Source organism: Salminus brasiliensis, chromosome 6 (genome assembly GCF_030463535.1).
Source record: "Salminus brasiliensis chromosome 6, fSalBra1.hap2, whole genome shotgun sequence".
NCBI classification, from domain to species: Eukaryota; Metazoa; Chordata; class Actinopteri; order Characiformes; family Bryconidae; genus Salminus; species Salminus brasiliensis.
In genome coordinates, this window is record NC_132883.1 from 42,801,731 (window position 1) to 42,825,012 (window position 23,282).

The window sequence follows — 23,282 nt, forward strand, 5'->3', positions numbered from 1 at the left end:
CCTGTGCACCTGAGCAACCTCCTTATCAACCATCCCATTTGTATTGCATCATATCTCCAAAGTTCTCCTGATTCCTGGACAGTGTTTCTTCTGCAGTCAACAGCATTAATGGGGAGTTCGCCCTCTGCTCTTCAGGGAAGGCTCGACAGTAGACGTTGAAATACTGCTGCTAGGAAATTAATTCCCTTCAGCCACCAGATCTTCACTGAGGCCAGGTACTGAGGTTAGATGTTTCCAGGAGATTAGTTTCTCCTGGATCAGCTTTTCCCAAATAGGTCCTGTACAGAGCTTCTTCATTCCGACTATTCCCAAAGGCATTCTGCGGGGCTTCGTAAGTCCGACTCATTCCTAAAATGGGTTTCATCACTTGAAATCATCCCAAATGTGCTCATTAAAGAGCTCCTATGGAGCTCCATCATTCCAACTTATCTCAAAGGTATTCAATAAAGCTAAAGTATTCGATGGACTCTCCATACTACGATTCTTCTCAAATGTGTTCATTGTGGCTCAACCACTCCCACAATTCCCATATGTGTCCTATGGGCCTTTGTCATTCCAACTGGCCTCAAAGGTATTCAGTGGAGCTGTAGAACTTCAGCTTATTCCAAAGGTGTTCAATAAAGCTTCATCATTTCCTCAAGATGTTCCACAGAACTCATCCCACATGTGTTTAATAGGGCTTCATCACCCCAACTCCCTCCAGAAATTGTGATTACACTGCTCTTACACAACTACGGAGATTCACACCCCTCTAACTGATACTTGGCATTGAGCATGGTGACCTTGGGCTCATGTGAGGCCTCTCCAGGGAATCCCATTCTCCCGCCAGCGCTTGTAATAGGTGCACCTCAGAGTAGCCAAATGATCCATTACTGAGAAGGCGAGTCTGGATGTTTCTGGACATGCAGAGCATCTAATGCTGTATATACAGCCTGTAACACAACTGGTGGTCAGTTCAGAGAACCCTTTTCAGACCGCTCTGAGATTAGTCATGGGCTTATCTGATGAATCTCCTCTGTCTGCTTCGAGTGCTTCTGTTCAGTCTCACTTGTGTGCTTGTACTCCTTAACTCATAATTCTGCCTTTATTGTAAGCGCAGGATCCGGTGCAGTCCAGATGAGGATGGAGTCCTCTCAGTGCGCCTTCCTCATGCTCTTAGAGAGTCTGTGAGTCGTGGTTCTTCTCAGTGGCTCTTCCTCTATTGAAGTCATGGTTCTTCTCAGTGGCTCTTCCTCTGTTGGAGTCATGGTTCTTCCTTAGTGTCTTCTCCTTCTTTGGAGTCGCAGTTCTTCTCAGTGGCTGTTCCTCTTTTGGAGTCGTGGTTCTTCTCAGTGGCTGTTCCTCCTTTGAAGTCGTGGTCATTCTCAGTGGCTGTTCCTCCTTTGGAGTTGTGATTCTTCTCAGTGGCTGTTCCTCTATTGAAGTCATGGTTCTTCTCAGTGGCTCTTCCTCTGTTGGAGTCATGGTTCTTCCTTAGTGTCTTCTCCTCCTTTGGAGTCGCGATTCTTCTCAGTGGCTGTTCCTCCTTTGGAGTCGTGGTTCTTCTCAGTGGCTGTTCCTCTTTTGGAGTCGTGGTTCTTCTCAGTGGCTGTTCCTCCTTTGGAGTCGTGGTTCTTCTCAGTGGCTGTTCCTTCTTTTGGAGTTGTGATTCTTCTCAGTGGCTGTTCCTCCTTTGGAGTTGTGATTCTTCTCAGTGGCTGTTTCTCCTTTCAAGTCGTGGTTCTTCTCAGTGGCTCTTCCTTGTGCTCTTAAAGGCTTTTCTTTTTGAAGCTTGGTTTGACTTGCATTTCCGTTTAGTGTCTTTCCTATTTATTGTAGTCTTGGTTCCTCTTGCTCCAGTGGAGTTTTTTCCTGACACTGTCTCCCTCGTTAATGATCATCATCGGGGGAAATTGACCCCCGAGAGTGTTGGGGCTGGTTGGGTCAGTACTCCAGGGAAGCTGAGTCCAAATGAGTGACAAAAAGGAATGCTTGTTCTAAGACTTACATTCGGACAAACAAAGTCTTTCTCTTTGCCTGTCTTGCACTATTTTATGTCCAGAAACTATCACTGCTGACCTGCCTGCCCCTTTTTGTTGATTTTTATCAAATGTACACCACATTTTCTCAAATCTGCTCACTGACGAATTACCTCATTCCCATGCTGATGTCATTAGTACAACAACATGAATAGCAAATCCAATACAAATTTAGGACCATTAATTAATAGGCATTAGAGATAATTAGAGAGCATATTTTCATCCACTGATATCTGAATTGAATTGACTATTCAACAAATAAATAAGTAAATAAATAAATAAGTAAATGTGTTGCTCTTTTAGTCTCTTAACATTATAATGAGCTTTTTTTCACAAATTATGCTTTTACCCCCTAAAATTATGAACGTATTTCTAAATATTACAGCATTTGCTGGTGTTCCTTACTCACAATCCACCCCGTAACACTGTCATTCCTTGTCCCCTTTGATTTATTAACAGTTTATTAACTTCCTTCACAATTTTTTGCATGTGTATGTTTCTAAATACTGCTGCCTTCTCCAGTGTCCTTCAGATTGTGTATATAGCTTTAAATATTACAGCATTTTCTGGAGCTCCTGAGTCCTACTCAACCCCGTCACACTGCAGTTTTACTGTCGTCTTCCCCCTCGGACACCGTTGTAAGGAAATTATATCATTTTTACTTTCAGATCTGGATTGTCAAGCTCAACCTAATACTAATAATGCAAGTCAGCCAATTGTCACATGTAAATATTTGGCATAGTGCCAAGTACAGAAATATCTGATCTGAAAACAACTTTCTGTACGAGTGCAGTGTTTGCTGGCATTTCCAGGACCATTTTCGGAGGCCGTAGAGATAAAGTAGGGTAGGAGAGTGAGGAGGGCTGTAAGCTGAGTGGTTAGCCCCCTCCTCCGAGTACAAACAAGAGTCTTGGCAATGCTGTGCAACTGATGGCTCAAGAAGACGCAGCGGCAGATGTCACACGCCTCAGAGAGCATGTGCAGCCTTTGCCCCTGCAGATTGCTGGTGCTTTAAGCATAACACAGCGAGAGACATCCAAGGATTGCTAATTGCATACGGCTAAATTGGGCAAAAAAACTCCAACCCTCCAAACATGTAAATACGGCTCAGAAAACAGCCGTGGAATAGGTTCCACAAACTGCCAGCCATGGTGCTATTATTTGCTGTTAAGCTTGGAAGGAACAGTACATTGACTGGCCTGTTTATTAGAAACCCCACCTGACTGGTGTACAGTTAGGACTGTGGCCCAGTTACTGATTCACTGTTTCATTCTTTCTTAAATAATCTTTTTTTTTTATTTCTGAATATTGCTGCATTTTCTGGTGTCTCTAAATCCTACTCAACCCCGTAACACTGCCACTTTACCATTCGTTCACTGAAACCGTTTTAGTACAACCCCGTCACATTCAACACACAAACCATCAAAGTAAAAGTCAACACAAACGAACCAACAGACAAAACAAGTTGTGAAAAGAAACAAATTGTACCAAAATAAAAGTCATTAATGAAAACAAACAAACTGTGTCTAAACGAAAGCCACTAATACACACGAACAGACTGTGTCAAAATAAAAGTCACTAATACAAACGAACCAACAGACAAAACAAGTTGTGAAAAGAAATAAATTGTACCAAAATAAAAGTCATTAATGAAAACAAACAAACTGTCTAAACGAAAGTCACTAATGAACAGACTGTGTCAAAATAAAAGTCACTAATACAAAAACCTGAAAACTGACAGCTAAAATCTATCTCCAGGGGGGCCGCCAGGGATTTTGTTCCCCATAAAAATGATTAATTAATTATAATTATTTTTAACAAACTGCCAAAATACACTTTTAGGTCCCCAGTCAATTACAGGCACCTTAGAATCATCCTAACGCCCCCCAATACTGCGCCCCTGACTGTCTCTCATTTCCCTTCATTGTTTCTTTTTTTTTTTTATCCGAAAATAAAAAAATGATCCAATCTGTTACTGAAAACCCCTGATCCGAGTTTTGTGATTCATTAACGCACTACTTGTTAGAGGGTGGAATAATTTTCGCAAAGTTTCACAGTCTTCACAACGGGCACCCATTCCTGAGAATGACTCTCATCTCGAAATTCATCAGCAGAGATGCAGGACACAGGCCAGTAAACTCAGAGCGGTAATGGTTTTCTCTGCGTGGTCACTGTCAAAACGCTGCAACTTAAATCTCTCACATTCTGGCTCATGATGTGCAGAACGAGCAGCTCAGAGCTTTTAAGAAACGTACAAGTAATTGCCTGTGAGACTAAACCTAAATGCGCCGTGAAGCTGCTGCAATTACATGGCTTTTAAAAACAACACACCAGTGCAGAGCAGAACCACAGAGTTCCTGAAAAAAACACCACTTGACAGAACCATCGGGGCGTCCAGCGACAGCCACATCCCAATATATATATATATATATATGGCGTCCATGGATGGCTCCTCCTGCGCCAGCGTGTTCGAGCGAGCATGTTCAGGAAGCACGCAGCTTCTCATAAATGATGTTCACAGCAATCTGTTTCGTTCTGGCACGGGTTCAGACGCTCCGAGCTACTGTTCCAGCTTCCCAGAGTCGCTGCGGCAAATGTAAACAGGGAAATGCATGAGCGTTTAGCTGCTTCACTGCCGACGTTGCCTTGTATCGGGCAACAAACACGTTCCACAGATATGCAGATGTGACGATCGGTCACGCAGCTCGGTTCTGCGTTGCAAATAGGCCGCCTCACGTGACTCGACTTGGCACTCGGCTCAGCAGCGGGTCTATAATGAGGAGCAGGGACGATGCTGTGTTATTGAAGTTGTACTGATCTGAGTTTAATCACATTGTTTGGGGCATGGAATTTCACATTAACCTCTTGACCCCTGTAAGGGTCGGCATGTGGGCCCACATTCCTTATTCCCTTATTCCCTTGCTCTCAAAACTACAGCTAGTGTCACAGTATTTGGCAGATAAAGGCTTTGGAGAATATGCAGTGGTTAGAGCAATTAATCGTAGGGTTGTAGGTTCGCTCCCCGGGTCCACCAAGCTGCCACTGTTGGGCCCTTGAGCGAGAGGCACTGTAGCATGGCTGACCCTGTGCTCTGACCCTGGCTGTGCAAAAAGAGAAAATGGTATAGTACTGGACAATATTATATATATTTCATCTGGAAGTGTCATGTACATGTATGGGCTCTGATAGAACTCATTAGCCTCCTTTCCGCTGCAGTGGCATGTGGTTACGGGTCCGGTGCTGACCCATTAGACCGGGTACAGTGCCTTTTTCCATTTACTGTGTTGCTAAATTAGGAGCATATTAATAATGAATATTTCCTTCTTTAGTCTTACGCTACAACTACAATGCTAATGCAATGCTAACCTACTGAAGCTTTAATTAACATTTAATAAACCACACTAGTCCACACAATGTGATGACTTTGGCATGCAGTTAGCACTACGCTAACGGATTACGGATAGCTATAGCCGTGATCCTGGTAGCCTGGTGGAAAAAGATGATATATAGTAATGAATCCCATCAGAGTGGATTATAAAAGCGCTTTGAGTCAGAAGGGTTTCTGTTCATGATGTGAATGATAATCAGTGATACACCACATATAGAGATTATGTAAAAAAAATTAAAGAGATTAAAGGCACAGTTCTCCTTAAGATTTGGTTTCAGTTTGTTGACATTTTATCATATCATAAATCAGAAAATACCGTCATATATATATATGCTTAAATATTATACATATATATTAAAATCGTGGAAGTAGTTTAATGGCTGTTGACGGTATTTTCTGATTTATGATATGATAAAATATGTCAACAAACTAATACCAAACTCTCTCTCTCTTTCTCTCTCTCTCTCTCTCTCTCTCTCTATATATATATATATATATATATATATATGTATATATATATTTAATATTTTTAACACGTTTTTAAGAATAAAATTTTATATTGAATGATATATAAACAATGCCCTATGTACAAACCTATATATATATATATATATATATACAGCTCCAGAAAGAATTAAGATACCACCCTACATGATCATTTTTGGAAATGGAAATGGAAATTAAATGGAAATGAACATTTGTGTTGTATTTCATAAACCATGGACAACATTTCCCCTAAATTCCAAATAAAAATATTTGCTATATAGAGCATTTATTTGCAGAAATGACACCTGCTAATAAACAACAGCTCAAATAATTCCAAGAAATGATTATAATAATTAAAATGCAAAGAAGTTATTATTCAGATTTAAACACATTACTAATATCTGAACTTTGAGAGCATTTAGAAATCACTATGGTGAAATAACCTCGACGGCCAATCACAGCTCTCATGTCTTGGCCGGCTCTCCACTAGTCTTTCACATTGCTGTTGGGACTTTATGTCATTCATAGTCTGCAGATTCAGGTAACTCAGCTTTGTTTGATGAAATGAGTGATGAATGGCTGCAGTACACGTAGAGATGCAAATTTATCATATATATATATATATATATATATATGGATAAAACTAGGAAATGTCTAGCTCAGAGGAAACAAATGTTTCAAATTTGATACATTTAACTTGGATACTCCACTTTTTCATCATGATTGGTTGCTGATACAAAGGAAATGACCATATTTGGAACTGATAACAGTGTGCAGGAAATAGAGATACCCGTGGCGACATGGCGTGGTCTCTGTACTGCCTGTGACATTAAAATACTGCCGTGAATTTAGGAGAAATCCACACAAACAAACAAATTGCAGAAAAACAAACCTCTGAATGTGTGTTTTGGACATGTTGTGTTCTGGAAGCATAAAATAGCCCAAAATCTTTTTGACCAGTGATCTAACTGACCAGTCCATAATGAAACAGTGTCCTGGCCTGCCGTGTCTCGCCTTAAAAGAAATAAATCAGTGATAAGTCTGGAGTTTGAGGCGCTAACTGTAATCCCGTCACTCGGCATGCGCTGCAGGAGCCTCGTGTGGTCTGCTGCGGTGTGTTTTCCCGCCCCCATGGTGTTTAACACTAATAAACTCTCACTCCTTGCTCATTTTAATCACTAGGTTGCTGGGCTTATGCTTGGTGACAGGCGTGTTCCAGCGTGACTGCCGTGCAACTGACACGCTTAAGCAGATCCACCGTGTCCACCATGACTCACTCGCCTTTCTCTTTTCTTCGTTGTTTTTTTACCCAGATGGAGAGTGGACACCAGAGTGTCCTAAAAAAGAGCTTTCCTCAGTGGATTAGCATGGACCCAGCCGGGCCGTGCTGTCGGAGATGATGATATGTGGTACGTGATGAGGCCGTGGCTGAACACGCTTTGGACTTCCTGTCCTGAGGCCTGTGCCAAAAAAAAGCCCCCCTCCAACCCCTCTGCATGTTTAACTTAATATTTCGTTCACATAAACACAAACAAATACTGAAGCTGAGGAGAGCTGATGCTGTTCGGACTAAAGATGATGATTCATGTGAGGAGCAGAGCTTTCCCCTGCCTAGGCGCCCCAGAAACGCCCCAGAAGCACCAGCGTGGTACCACTATGTCACTTCTGTCCTTGAAAGCTAAACACTGTCAAAACTGTAAAGTCAGGCCAAATTAAGCCGCTGCAGTACCATACTGAGTGATCTGGTTCCACCATAGCAACCACCAAGAATACCATAGTAACTGTACAGCAACACCCTAGAAATCACTTGGGATACAACAGCAACTCCTTAGCAAAAACACCCTAGGGACCACCTACAATACAATACATACTGAGTGATGTTTCTCCACCTTAGCAACCACCTAGAAACACCTTAGCAACACCATCGGACCCACCAAGAATACCACAGTAACTGCGGAGCAACAATCTAGCAAGCACCTGAAATACAATTTCAACTTCACAGCAACACCCTAGCAATCACCTGGGGTACCACAGCAACCACTTAGCAAAAACACCCTAAGGACCACCTGCATTACAATACATACTGAGTGATGTTTTTCCCATTTTAGCACCCACCTAGGAACACCTTAGCAACACCATATCCCGCACCAAGAATACCACAGCAACACCCTAGCAATCACCTGGGGTACCACAGCAACCACTTAGCAAAAACACCCTAGGCACCACCTGCAATACAATACATACTGAGTGATGCTTTTCCACCCATCTGCCACCAAGAATACTATAGTAACTGTAGAGCAACACCCTAGAAATCACCTGGGGTACCACAGCAACCACTTAGCAAAAACACCCTTGGGACCACCTGCATTACAATACATGCTGAGTGATGCTTTTCCACCCATCTGCCGCCGGTAAGAAGCTCCCCCTGTCACACGACGTCCCCAGACCTGGCGGCTATTAACAATAGAGCACCAAGCTCTTGCTGGGATTGCAGAAACCTAGCAACCACCTGAAACACCATAGCAACTGCATAGCAATACCCTAGCAACCACCAGGTATATCACATCCACTACATTGCAGCAACTTGGCAACCACATAGAATACCACAGAAGCCAATTAGCAAAAACTCAATGCCCAGGTAGCAACCACCTAACAAATGCCTGGGAGTGGAAACCACTTTAGCTGCCTGACAGCAGTGACGGTACCTGTTGTAGTGCTGGTATAGAGGAGAAGACACTGGAAGCATCTTGTGTGGGAAACAAAGAGCTCTTTATTGTGCCTCTGGGTAGAAAATCTCACTGGAGTGGATACACCAGTACGCATGTGCAACTGATTCACTGAACAATGACTCACTGAGCATGCCTGACACGTGCACAAGACTAGACAAGGTCACAAAGCACCTCAGGATTCCCGTAAATGGTAAGTGACAAAATATATGCATCTCAAGGCAGAATAAACGTGCACAAGTCTGTACAGAACAAGAGTGCACGGCATGACTTTAGCTACAAGACACCCGCACCCCACACTAGTCCAGTCCTCCAGTTGCCGTAGTTGCCATAAGCATCATATGACCCCATTTGTGGCGCACACCATAATATTATTCAGATGGTTTTAAGAAACCAAGTGAAAGAGTCCCAATCTAGCAACCATCAAGAAACACCTGAAGCCAACCAACTGAAATACCATAACAACCACCTGGGACACCTTAGTCATCACCTGAAAAACCTTTTCTACCACCTAAGCAACTACCTAAGGAACATCTTAGCAACATCCTGGCAACCATCAAGAAACATCAACTGAAACCACCTAACTGAAATACCACACCAACCGCCAAAGTAACCACCCGGGACACCTTAGTCATTATCTAAAATATCCTAGCAACCACCTAAGCAACCTTCTAGGATAATCTTAGCAACACCATAGCACCTACTTAGCAACATCCTGGCAACCATCAAGAAACATCAACTGAAACCAGTTAACTGAAATACCACACCAACCACCAAAGTAACCATCTGGGATACCTTAGTCATCACCTGAAATATCCTAGCAACCACCTAAGCAACCTTCTAGGATGATCTTAGCAACACCATAGCACCCACTTAGCAACACCCTAGCAACCATCAAGAAACATTAACTGAAACCAGTTAACTGAAATACCACACCAACCGCCAAAGTAACCATCTGGGATACCTTAGTCATCACCTGAAATATCCTAGCAACCACCTAAGCAACCTTCTACGATGATCTTAGCAACACCATAGCACCCACTTAGCAACACCCTAACAACTTGGGGGGAAACCACCTAAGCTGCACAACTATTCACATCTATTGCATAATGCTAATGGTATGCTAATGGTATTGCATGATGCTAATGCTGGTGGTATTACCATTACATGTTAGCGATATTAGCCGTGTAGCTTCAGTATATACACCCCAACGGACTAATTATACAGGAGAAAATACTGTAAATAAAACTTTTAATAAAAAGTGAGTGGGTGGATTTGAACTTGAAAGACTACAGGCAGCTGGCCAAATTAATGGAAACACATGAGGAAGTGGTGGATGTAAGTGATATGAAGGCAGATGGTTTAGCTATAGGGTGAGTCCTGAGTAAACGTCGCAATTAATGTACCGTGCTGCTTAGAGTAGGCTGGAAACAGATTGTCCGATTCTGAGCAACAGCTCCGGAAGCTGAAGTGTCGTCCACCATTTGGCCTGTCCCGGGTGGGAAGTGTGGTCAGTGGGTGGATTCTCCTGTGAAGTTAGTATATTGTCTCCAGGTTTGGAGTCTGACGCCACAGCAACACCACGGAAAACCTTTGCAAATACCTAAAGTATCATAACAACCACCTTACCATCATAAGGAAAACACCTCAGCAACATCATTGCACCCACTTAGCAACCACCTGAAAACCATGGCAACTGTCATTGCAGCCACCTGAAACACATTTGCAACCACCTGAAATACCTTAGCAAGCACCTAGAATATCATATCAGCTACCTAGGAATAACCATCTTAGAAGTGTTACCCACTCTCTTAACAACATATAAGCAACCACCTGAACACCCTTGCAACCATCCTAATCAGCCCCTTAGCAAAAAAACAATTCACTCTAAGGACCAAATAACAGCAGCCAAGCATCTGCCTGGACGTGGAAAGCATGTGTTGTGGAAAACAGTGTGTTGCTGACACCTGGAATACCATAGCAACCACCTAAGAACACTTTGGCAAAATCTTGGTACACAGTAACACCTTAGCAACCACTTGCAAAATCTTAACAACCACTATATCAACCACATAGAACACCCTAGCAACCACTTGATGTACCACAGCAACCACCCTAACCAACCACCGGAAGTGGCAACCACTTAACTGACCCGTATGTTGCTGACACCTGGTATACCATTGCAACCACCTAAGAACACCCTAGCAAAACCATGATACCCACTTTGCAACACCTTAGCAACCACTTGTAATACCTTAACAACCACTATAACAACCACATAGAACACCTTAGCAACCAACTGAAGTACCACAGCAACCACCCTAACCAGCCACTGGAAGTGGCAACCACTTAACTGACCCGTGTGTTGCTGACACCTGGTATACCATTGCAACCACCTAGGAACACCCTAGCAAAACCATGATACCCACTTTGCAACACTATAGCAACCACCTAGGACACCTTAGCAACCGCCAGAAATTCCATATCAAATGCATAGCATCACAGTAGAAATCTGCCAGGAATACCATAGCAGCAGTATAGCAACAACCTGGCAAACAACCCTCTCTGGTTGATACCACAGCAACCACTTTGCAAAAAAACAGCTTCGCCCTAGTGACCATAAAGCAGCAGCCTAGCATATGCCTGGAAGTGGGAACCACTGAACCACTGGTGAGCAGTATGTTGAGCAATGATCATGAACTCCATCCCAGTTTGCTTTTAAAGGCTAAGGTGGTAAGAAGGTTCTTCATGGAAGGAACCCATTTGTTCCAGAAATAACCTTAAATAACCTTAAATAACCCTTCCATGGGTGGTTTAGACACAGCATTACCCACCTCTTTGCTACGGACCATAAACAGACCATAATTTCATTTCTTTTCCCGCACTTAGACTCTGGGCCGTGCCCACTCTCTTAAAGTTTCATGTTTCAGTGCTGTGTTTCCAGACCAGTAAGAGCCTGACTGACTGGGAGCAGTTTGCTTCTGGGCTGCTCAGAAACACAAACACTAAGCAAACTAATGCCGTGGGGTTCTAAAGGTCTGAGACCCCTCTGAGACCACTGCTGAAAACGTGAATCTTTGACTTTGAATTTTTAACCTGAGTTATCCTGAACTCCAGAAGGTTGAGTAGACCTTCACACCTACCTCAGAATCGTCTGAAAAACAGCTTCATTGGACTTTGTGTTTCTACACAGTGGTCTGCAAGGTGGTCAATATCAATATCACTTTCATTTACATATATCCCCAGGTATATTCCAAAGTTCAAAGAGGTTAAGAACCCATGACCCGTCTTATTGTTGAGCAGAGCGGTGGGCAGCCAGCTCCAGCACCCAGGGAGCAGAGAGAATTAAGGGCCTTGCTCAAGGCCCCAACAGTGGCAGCTTGCAGAGCTCGGGTATTGAACCCACGACCCTGTCATCAATAGCCCAGAGCTCTAACCGCTGAGCCACCACTGCCCCGCAAGCCTATTTAACCATGTTACCATGATGATCCCCCTTTTATTCTGCTTGATGTTGGACCGGCCTGACGTCTGGCATCTGTCCAGTGTTCTTGTATCCGAAGTTGTGAAGATAACACAGTTATGAGTTAATCTATCCGGATAAATAGATACCAGTCAATAAAAAGCTCTGTGAGGGACGCAGGAGAAGACTGTGCTGAAAGAGTGGAGGACCTCCACATCTGTGAAAGGTTCTACACCCATCAAAATCTTACTAGAAGCTGGGATGTGCAATGACGTGAATTGGACATTGGACAGATGTTCAGCGCTTCATGTTTAGGTTGAGTGGCTGCTCTGATATGAGTGTGATTTGAGTAAACAGATGTTCTGTTTTTTGAAAAAAGGAGGTAAATGACTGTCTGTGGTAATCAACCATACGCCAGCAGACAGGAGCTAGGCTGAAAATGCTGAAGAAGTTCTTTAAAGAACCCCCCAAGAACCCCAGCCTAATTATTAAATATGACTTAAATCTACTAATAAATGAATAATTACTTAATATTCAGCACATTCTAATTTAGTATATACTAATTATTTGGAATGTATAAACGATTCAATAAGTAGTACATGCATGGTACCTTTAATTATTTAATAAGTAGTAATTATTCAGTATCAAGTACCTGCTAGTTACTCATTTACTAGTAATTATTCAGTACCTACAAAATATATTAAGTAGTAATTATTCAGTTTCTAATTAAATTATTTAGTACCTGCTAATTATTCGGTTACTGCTCATTCATTTTAAGTAGTAATTTTTTTCACTACTTTAGTGCCAGGTAATTATTTAGTACCTACTAAATATTCAGCATACCAATTATTCAATGTGTGGTAATTATTCAGTACCTACTTATTTAGTACCTACTAATGGTTTGTAATTTAGCAATTATTTAATGTGTAGTAATTACTCAGTACCTATTAAGTATTAAATAAAGTACTTAGTACTTAGTTAAATACTTAAAGTACAATTTTGTAAATTATTCAGTTGCTGTTAATGATTCAGTATCTACATATATTTTTCAATACCAACCAAGTAATTGTTCAGTATCTACTTATTATTATAATATTTGCTAATTATTTAGTAAATACTCATTTTTAAATAAGCACAAATGTATCAGTAACTATTAATTATTGAGTACCTACAAATTATTCAATACATGTTAATTATTCAGTATCTATGTGTTGTTTACTAACTACTAATTGTTGTCTGTTTATTATTCAGTACTTACTAATTATTTAATAGGAATCTACTATTAAACTAGCGAACATGTAACTACAGGGACATAGAGGCCTGTAGGGTTGAAAGAGTTAAAAATCCACACAAATTATGATGAGCTGTTCCTCAATCGTTATCTTCATCCTCAACGACAGTCTTACACCTCTCTAGTGCATCTTCCTCCGTTTCACTCTAATTTCACTCTGCATCTGAAATCTGCTCACCCCGTTCCTCTAAAGCCAGTCTACAGGGTCTCCTCTGTTGGCCCAGTTTTCGCTGAAGTCCGACACGGGAGACTTATTTCACTCCCTTCAAAGCAGGACAGAAAAAGAGTGTCGAGACGTTATTATATCCCTCCTGTATCTTCCAAACTTCCCCAGAACCATATAAAAGTTTCAATCCGAATAAAAAAAGAGAATGCGCTGTTTCGGAGCCACGAGGCCCGACGAGCCCTGCTCGATTCCCGCGGAATTACTCCTTTGCTTCCATATTTATAAACAAGCGCCCTGAATTCAGTTTCTCCTGCAGGTCACGGCTTAGCAATTAAGAGTTTAGCTCTGCAACAATGGCGCTGCGTGACCCTGGGCAGACACTTAAGGAAAGCGTAAGGCCCGGCGTTCGCTACAAAATTGTTTACTCGCTTTGCGAGGAGAGTTCATCAATAATTAAACAGAGCGCTCCTCGCAATTACTAAAGCCAAACTCTCCCCGGCTCTCTCCCTCCAACCCAGTTCACAGCTTCCTGGCTGGGCTCGGTGTTTACAGAAGTAAAAGTGCACATAAAGGCCACATTCGCACTGTTTATTGTCAATCGCTTTTCCCTGCACCTTTTCTGTCTTAGAAGTGCTCTCCGAATCAGAAGGAAAGGTCAATGAAGTGTTTGTAGCCCACATCAAGAGACGCGCCGGCGTTTGGTCCTCTGTGGCTAAGCGGATTATACAAACGCAGTGATTGTGCTCCTTCCAGTAACACCATGCTAACACCCCTAAATGGACCTTGTGTTGTACGTAGTCTTGTGGTAAGACTATTTAAAAATACTACCACACTGATCCTAAAAGAGGGCTCAGCACATCACATCATTGACAATGGTTTGTAATTTACCAATTATTCAATGTGTAGTAATTACGTAATTAATTAAGTATTAAATAAAGTACTTAGTACTTCGCTAAATAAACACTACCACACTGATCCTAAAAGAGAGCTCAGCACATCACATCATTGACAATGGTTTGTAATTTACCAATTATTCAATGTGTAGTAATTATGTAATTAATTAAGTATTAAATAAAGTACTTAGTACTTCGCTAAATAAACACTACCACACTGATCTTAAAAGAGAGCTCAGCACATCACATCATTGACAATGGTTTGTAATTTACCAATTATTCGATGTGTAGTAATTACGTAATTAATTAAGTATTAAATAAAGTACTTAGTACTTAGTTAAATAAACACTACCACACTGATCCTAAAAGAGGGCTCAGCACATCACATCATTGATAATGGTTTGTAATTTACCAATTATTCGATGTGTAGTAATTACGTAATTAATTAAGTATTAAATGAAGTACTTAGTACTTCGCTAAATAAACACTACCACACTGATCCTAAAAGAGGACTCAGCACATCACATCATTGATAATGGTTTGTAATTGACCAATTATTCGATGTGTAGTAATTACGTAATTAATTAAGTATTAAATAAAGTACTTAGTACTTAGTTAAATAAAGTATTAAAGTACATACAATTTAGTAAATTATTCAGTTGCTATTAATGATTCAGTTTCATATTCATATTTTTTAATAACAACTACTAATTGTTCAGTAGCTACTTATTATTCAGTATTTGCTAATTATTCAGTAAATACTCGTTTTCAAATAAGCACAAATGTATCAGTAACTATTCATTATTGAGTACCTACACATTATTCAATACCTGTTAGTTATTCAGTATCTATGTGTTGTTTACTAACTACTAATTGTTCAGTGTCTACTTATTATTCAGTAATTACTAATTATTCAATAAGTTTACTTGTATTCACACTGATCCTAAAGGAGGACTCAGCACATCAGATCATTAAGCATCGGCATCCCGATGTGCGAAATGCAATAGCCACGTTGTAGGGCGTGCAGCTCTCTGTGGAGTGGTCCGGCGCTTCCACTATGACCCGAGGACCACTGATTTATACCCCGGGTCATGCTGCCTGCCATCAGCAGCCAGAGCCTGAGTGAGCATAACTGTCCTCGCTCTTGCCGGGTGGGTACACACACATCATCACCCCAATCAAAGTCACTTTTTTACTATTTGTACATTAAATAACAACTTAAATACTCAATAAATTCATTTGATTAATTAACAAAAAGGTTCTTTACACTTAAGCTTCAACAAATGGTTCTTTAAAGGCTCTTTAAGGAAGCAAGAGCACATTTTCTATGGCAGCAACCCAAGAAAAACCCTTTGGCACTTTCTTCTGATATGGTTTATCTGTGTTCCCATCATCTGATCTTAACGTCCGATGTCTTGCAGTTTCCGTATAATAAAATATCAGTACTCCAACAGAGCGTGACAGAGCTTATAAGCATGTATCATGTTTTGGAAGACGAATCAGCAGGGAAATGAGTTCTGTAATTGGGTATGTGGGGGTTATTATGGTAATGAGGTTGACTATGGTTGGTTACACACCTTTAGAAATCAATATGGTGCAGAATATAGTAGGAACAGCCCAAGATAGTGAAAGCCACACCCTATGGCCAGATGTTTGTGGACATGCCTTCTAATGAATGCATTCAGCTACTTTAAGTTGGTGAAGGTGTATGTGTCTGTGTGGAGCAGATGAAGCATGAAGCACCATGCTGCCTGATGCCAGGTCAGATGTGGGCTAGAGGGGTATAAAGCCCCCTCAGCATTGAGCTGTGGTGCAGTGTAACTCCAGTGTTCTCTGAAATGATGGTGGGTGCGGATGAGGATGAGGATGTGGTAGTGATCATCATCCAACAGCCTGACCTCAGAAAGCCTTCCTCCCCGGACAGTAGAGACAGTTACTCTAACAATAATAATAATACCCCTGATTTCAGAAGAAACTATGACTGAGCAGGTGTCCCAATACTTTTGACCATATAGCATACACTGAAAGGTGTTATTGAGACTGTTTCTGAATACCAGGTTTCTGGGTTTCATTGTCATTCCTTAAACTTCTATGTGGTCTTCAGATCTTGACAGACGGCAGGCACGTCTACGGCCTCAAATACCTCTATATTAATTCCCAACAGTGCCGGAAGGAGCCGGTGGAGGTGGGTGGCGACTAGTTACATATGAAAGTTGGATGGATTTCTACTTTCCTGAGTAATTTCCATCCGCATTACTTTCACTCCTACTCACGTACCGTATATTTGTGAGGAATCTACTTTTATCTCAGGCCCACTTTAGCCATTTACTCACAAAAAGGAAGGTGCTGAAAAACACTCTAAAAAAACGTTCTTTAGAACAATGCCATTGGTTCCCTAAAGACTTCCATTCAGATCTGCTTTGCTGTGGCGCACACCTCTCGGCTTGCTGCTTCAGCACTTTTTCCATATTTCAGACCAAAAGGATCCTACAAGAGAACAATGGAGTCGAACATGCTTCAGTTCTTGAATGCTGACAGATGCTGGATGTGCTCAGAAGTTACAGTTCTACAGGGAACTCACCACTGGATGAGCTTATGGGCTGATACTTTTGCACTTTACCTGTTTTCAGAAGGTACTTTTTCTTCCATATTGACAAAAAATAAAATTATATATATATATATATATATATATATATATATGCGGTCCAGGTAGTCCAGGTAATTTAAAGCATTTCTATTGGTCCATTTTTGACAGAATGACTTACACCGTGGACAGAACAGCTACAGGGAGCTACAAAAATGGAGATACATGGTTTTCATTGGACAGTGGCGCCATTAGACCCAATTTACATGCTCCAGTAAAATGTTGCTGTGCCCCATTATAATGAATATTATCCTGTATTGCTGAGCAGAACTACAGGACATGCTATAATAACCACTACATTTCCCATAAAGCCGAGTGTCTTTCCCAAAGCTGGAGTGGCTTAGGCTTTCAGACACTATCATAGCTGTATGTTTTGGCCACTTATAACAGTATCACCCTCTAAAAATACTCATTAGATCACTGCAGCAAAGACATTAACTAAACTAGCAAACTAGCTATGTTAGCATAGGCTTTATTTATGCCAGCTGGTAAAAGAGCGCTGTGATCTACCGTTGGCCAGGATAACAGTAAACTACTGGTTGTGTCTGTATTGTACGTTTCCTTTGTATTTTGTGTAAATGTTGTGTTTATTTTGCTGTTTTTGTACTTATATTTGTTGTTATTTCTGCATATATTATTTATACTTTACTTATAAATCTGAAACCTTTTTGCTTGTCTTATTTATAATATTCTTTAATATTATAATATTCTGTCCTGTTATGGACAGTGGACAGTAATTAAAGCTATACAATGTAAAATCATTTGTTTACATAGAAATAATCATCCTGTCTTATTGTAGTTAAAAATTTCCCAGACTTATGTTTTTGTGTTCTGTAATTCAGTTAGGTCAGCTGTCCAGTTGTATAGTCAAGCTTACTCAAACACTAGGGGACTCCTGACCTTATGATGAACTTATGATTTCCTCTTTTTTTAATAATCAGGCAGTTAGACAGTTGTGCCACTCTGAGCTGTGAATGTACAACCTATAAAACTAGTAAACTGACCTTTTCCTGGTCACAGAAATGTAGTTTTACTGCTCTAGAGTGGGGTGACTGTCTAACTGATTGATTGTTCCACTGTAAGAAGTGGATCATCTGTTCATCCTAAAAAAAATAAAATAAAAAAGACTAACAATAACTAACAAGAAAGGACTTTATTTATTCTACTCAAATATTACATTTTTTTTTAGTTGAATAAACCCAGTTCAATCGCTTGTTACTGAATGAAGGAACCAGATAATTTAGCTTAGTTTAAGAAACGACATTTGACACTTTCACAAGTTAAATGACTCAAAACGAAAAAAAGATAAATGAAGACTTAAAAATGTTTGAAAATATTAGAACTATGTTCAGCAGTCCTACAACAATAGGACAATTTTAAATTAGACATATTATTTAATATTTTAAAAAATACATTTAAATATGATCAAATTTAATATTTAATTGTGTAAATTTTTTTCTGCATCATACCATACTGTTGACCAATTTTCAACCTTTTTACCTTTAGATACCCCTAAAAATAAGGATGCTTCCCAGACTACATGTCCAGTTGGGGCCTGTAAAAGAGCAGCCCAGCTGGGAGCTAAAAAAGTTTTATCCTCGACTTCCATGTTGGCCCTTCGTATGGATGCACACCAGGGTCAGTGATGGGACCAGGAGGGGTTAAGCATGGACGCTGTCTGGGTTGTACACTGGCACATGGGGCCTAGATGAGACCCATATGAGAACAAGGTGGGCTGTCGCGATGGGGCCCATTTAGAAAGTCCAACAGAGTCTCAGTACAAATGTGTGCACGCATGTACAAACCCACTCAAACCCTACCTGGAACCCACCAGGAACCCACCTGGAACCCACCTAGCCCACGTTCCACCCATGTATGAGCATGTAGCCTGGGAGGGTTCTGTGAGCATCCCTCAAAGAAGCGTTTGAAGCCCCTTTATTTGTAAGAGTGTAGACCCCGATTGCAGACACTGTTGAGTCATATTCCAAAACATGATAAGAGAGCAACCACTCTTTCAAGTGCTTCTCAGATGAATGGTGACAGTTTGGGATGTGTAACTGCCTCTCGCCTCAGAGGACGTGAATGCTCCGTGGAGCAGAGGGAGGATATGTAAATATGGATGGTTGAATAAATTGAATAAATAAATAAAACTGTACTTAGTAACTACCTTGATCTTAAAGGAGCTGGAGAGTTTAACCAACCGTATTCGCTCCTACTGCTAATTCACACTGCAATCATCCCACGGCTGCGCTCAGTCTTTCCAAACACAGATACTAAATACAGATATTCTTTTTTTCGTCAAACTGCCACATTCTGACATCCGTCTGGCTTTCTTACACTGAAATGAATATGGAAATCAGGCCTGCGATTGCTGCAGAAATTGCAGCGTTCGAGCATATGTGAAGATCCCACATAATCGCCCACAGTCGGAAGAGCTTCGAGGCAGGACGGCGGATGGCTTCCGCAACAAAGATCTGCTGACAAATTGATTCTAGCTTTGGAAAGGCCTTTTCCACTGCCTCCATTCTCCTCCGTCGCTATCTAACCCACCGGAAGATCGAATCTCCCCGGGGCCTCTGATGTCACGGTCATCTCCCTATACACAATCCAACAGGGGTACAAAAAAAAAAAAACACAGTCATGCAGTCCATCATTTTCCACAGCTGCTGCAATGAAGGCTGTCTAACTGGCTGCCTATTCTCTCAGATACCCCCCATATCCCCAGGATGTGCCCTCCTTAAATAGGAATGATTCGAATGGCACGCAGAATTCAGTGGCTTTATTTTTCAAATAGTTGGAGAAAAAAGCAATCCAGACGACACTGAGAAAGGAGGCACCGGTCTGGATCGTGAAACTTCGCAAAGCTTTGGAAAAAGTGCAGTCCAGACGCGGCGTCCCGACACAGTAAAACCCCAAACAGATGCATTCAGGTTAAGTAACAATCGCTTAAGACTCTTAAGACTCTTCTGTGAAATGATGTATATACCAGTTATAGCCTGGCAAGTACTAGGTTTTTTACATAACAATTTTAAATATGCATTTTGGATTTTAGCCCCACCCTCATCCCCCCACCCCAACTTCATCTGCAGCTGCCCGCCCCCTCCCTTTCCCCATCCCCAGCATCAGCTTACAAACAAAGAAAACAAAGAATGCATGATAACAAACTGGCGTTAATAAATATATATATAGATATAGATATGTAGAGAGAGAGAAAAAGATATGGGCCAAACAGAAACAGGCAAATAATAAATAAATAATACAAAAAACTAAATTGTTCACAGCTCTCGACATAGTCATGACATAGTCTCGACAGACCTTCGCCCCCGCCGACCTTTAATCTCCAAAGGCCTAACAAGCTGTACCCGCACCTGGGCCAAATAAACGAGCATTGGGCCTAAAACCTAGCGCTTTTCTGCTGTTTGTCTAAGAGAACACGGTTTAGCAGCCAAACATGGAACAGCATTGGCACAAGAAGGAGCTGGAGTAAAGGCATTGGCACCAGCTGGCTGAGAGAAGGCATGCCGACCTTTGTTTTACTGAAACACACAGTGTCCATTTACTCATCTACTGCCAATGGAGCGGGAAGTGGGGGTGGATGGGGGTCTTCACACTGCACGGGCCGCAAGGTATCGCGGGAAGTAAACCAGTAAACGCCATCCCGGTACGCGGCCTCCCCATTCGCACACTCAGTCGTCCGCAGCACGCATCCGCATTCGCGCATGAGGCAATCGCACACAACACTCGCTCGGTCAGTTAATAAGTGCAGTTTCTTTCTCGCACACTCACTCACTCACTCTTACTCTACACACACCGCACTCGCACACACACACACGCAGCAATCAATCAGTCAAATAAGTGACAGCGACCAGAGAATGAAATAGGAAGTGTCATTGCCATCAGCCCTTAGTCCCAAAGTATCACCCTGCTGAAACGGTTCAACGGTTTAGAGGGTGCAAGAGTTTCGATTATGGCAGAAATCCCAAGTTCTTGTTTTTTAGAGAGAGAGAAAAGTGAAAAGTGAACCCAAACAAACCAACAAAAGAAATTCCAACAATTCCAGATATCAGGAAGGGTCCTTATTGCCCTGATTCGCCACCACAGTCACCACAGTCAGTAACGCCCCTTTGCTCTTCTGGTTCTTCTGGCATCTTGAAGACCAGAGTCAGGACCAGTCTTAAAAGAGGTCAGTGTAAGACCCTATTCTATATCCCCAGCCTCGTAAAAGCTGTGTCCATGACTGAGCATGGACCAGGCATGTTCAGTTTTTGTTTTTTTGTGGTCCTTATCTACCTCAGCAGTTGCATCCACACTGGTGAGATCAGCAAGCAGGCCGGGCGGCCTCGGTCAGCCCAGATAACCTGCTGGAGAAGGAAGGACGGACGATGGCGCGTTCCTCTGCTGATCCTCGGTCGGTGCTTTGTATTCAGCGAGCATGCCTGCATTAGGAAAGGAGAGAGGAGATGGGCATGGCAGGGGAATCACCCCCACCGGTGTCATCTGCAACCAACAGCTTTTAGGCTCCTTCTATGAATCCAACATCAATTGGCTCAATACACAAGGCCCCCGGCAAGGTGCGCCGCAAGGGCGTTTGTTTTTCCTTCCCCTTGTTTTCTGATTTCTTTCCACTCTAGAATTAAAGCTCGACACGTATCAGTGTGGAGGATCTGTAAGTGTAAGTGTGTCTCTGTGATGTTTGAGAATTCTGCGGGGATAAAATAAGACTCTGGCTGGATTGAAACCCCAACAGAAACCCACGCTTGTGCTATCCCTGAGGGCAGGTATTCTAGGAAAGGCGAAAAAAAGGGAAAACACCATTACACTGTGTTCCCTTTGCTTTGTTTTCCTCACAGGTGCACCATAACCTCCATAAAACAGGACAGTTTCTGGCTGTTGGTCCTGTTGAGATCTCATTTCTCTCTCTCTCTCTCTCTCTCTCTCTCTCTCTCTCTCGCGCTCTCACTTTCTCTCTGCTGTGCGTCTGGTTAAAGAGTCCTGGTATGTAGTAAACGTCCTGCAAAAGTCCAGGAATCCATTGTCATAAAGGGACTTTATGCCCCGAGAAAATGGCATGTCGCTGTCACTTGACGCACATTATAATGTGCTTCACCGTTGCATGCTGTCCTTGATTTGCAGGGCTGAACAAAAAGCCCCTTATTTACACCGTTACAATGAAGTCATTGTGCTTTTTTTCAAAAACCAAAATCGTACAGTACACAGTTTTCCAGGTTCTTGTACCTCCGCCGATCGCCTATCTGAGACAAGCGGTCAGTCAGAAGAATGTACCCTTGGTGTTTTTGCAGAGTATCCTTTTGAAGGCTCTGCGGAAGTCCTTGTTGAAGATGGTGTAGATGACAGGGTTGAGGCAGCTGTTGCAGTAGCCAATCCAGAAGAAGAACTTAAAGAGGGGTTCGGGGAGGGTGCAGGTATCCGGGCACACGGCCTGCAGGCTGTAGGAGAAGAAGAAGGGAAACCAACAGACGACAAACACGCCGATGACCACCGCCAGCACGAAGGTGAAGCGCTTCTCCCGGTTCACCATGGCCTTGCGGCGGGCTGAGTTGGGCGTCCCATCCTGCTTGGACTTCCGGGAAGCCAGCCTGGTGCCCTTTGCCGTGGCAACCATGTCTCTGTATTTCTGGATGGTGGCAGGAGAGTGGATCCCAGCGTTGGGCTCACCGCTTGGCGTCATGGGCATCTCCGTTCCGATCCCTCCCTGCTCTGTGTCGGAATCGGAGGTCGAGCTTTCCCCGTTGTTGTTGTCGGGCTTCTTGTCGGCCTTCTTCTCTTTCCTCCACCTGTTGGGTTTGCTGGGGGCTGGGTCTTGCTTCTGGATGGAGGAGATAGAGGGTGAGAGGGATGGGGAAGGTCCCGGAGGAGAAGAAGGGGAGGCAGGGGTCAGCGCCGTACAAGAAGGCGAAGGAGGGGGCAGAAGGTTGTTGGCGGTCGGAGTAGTGGCTGGCTGTTGCTTCCCCGTATGCAGGGGCTCTGCTTGAGGCACGGCAAGAGTTGGAGGTCGGGGCGTAGTTGGTTTGGTCTGAGGGGTGCCAGGAGTACCTGCGCCATCTCCTCTGCCGTTCTGAAGAGCCCTTGGTTTGTGCTGAGGGGTCGCTGCACTGGCGGGGATTTCCTTCCTCGGCTCCCCCGGAGGGCACCTCGTGCGCTGCTTGGCGATTTGGTAAATCCGCATGTAGACCAGGATCATGATCAGGC

At 42.6% G+C, this 23,282-nt stretch overlaps 1 protein-coding gene across 1 annotated transcript in view; it reads right to left on the reverse strand.

Moving 5' to 3' along the window:
* Positions 1-20,229: 20,229 nt before the first annotated feature.
* Positions 20,230-23,282, reverse strand: part of adra2b (adrenoceptor alpha 2B) — a 4,768-nt gene continuing 1,715 nt past the window's right edge. Inside the window, 1 exon segment of the mRNA XM_072681127.1 lies at positions 20,230-23,282. This exon segment is cut by the window's right edge and continues 70 nt beyond it. Coding sequence (XP_072537228.1) covers positions 22,342-23,282 — 941 coding nt within the window. The 3' untranslated portion in view covers positions 20,230-22,341.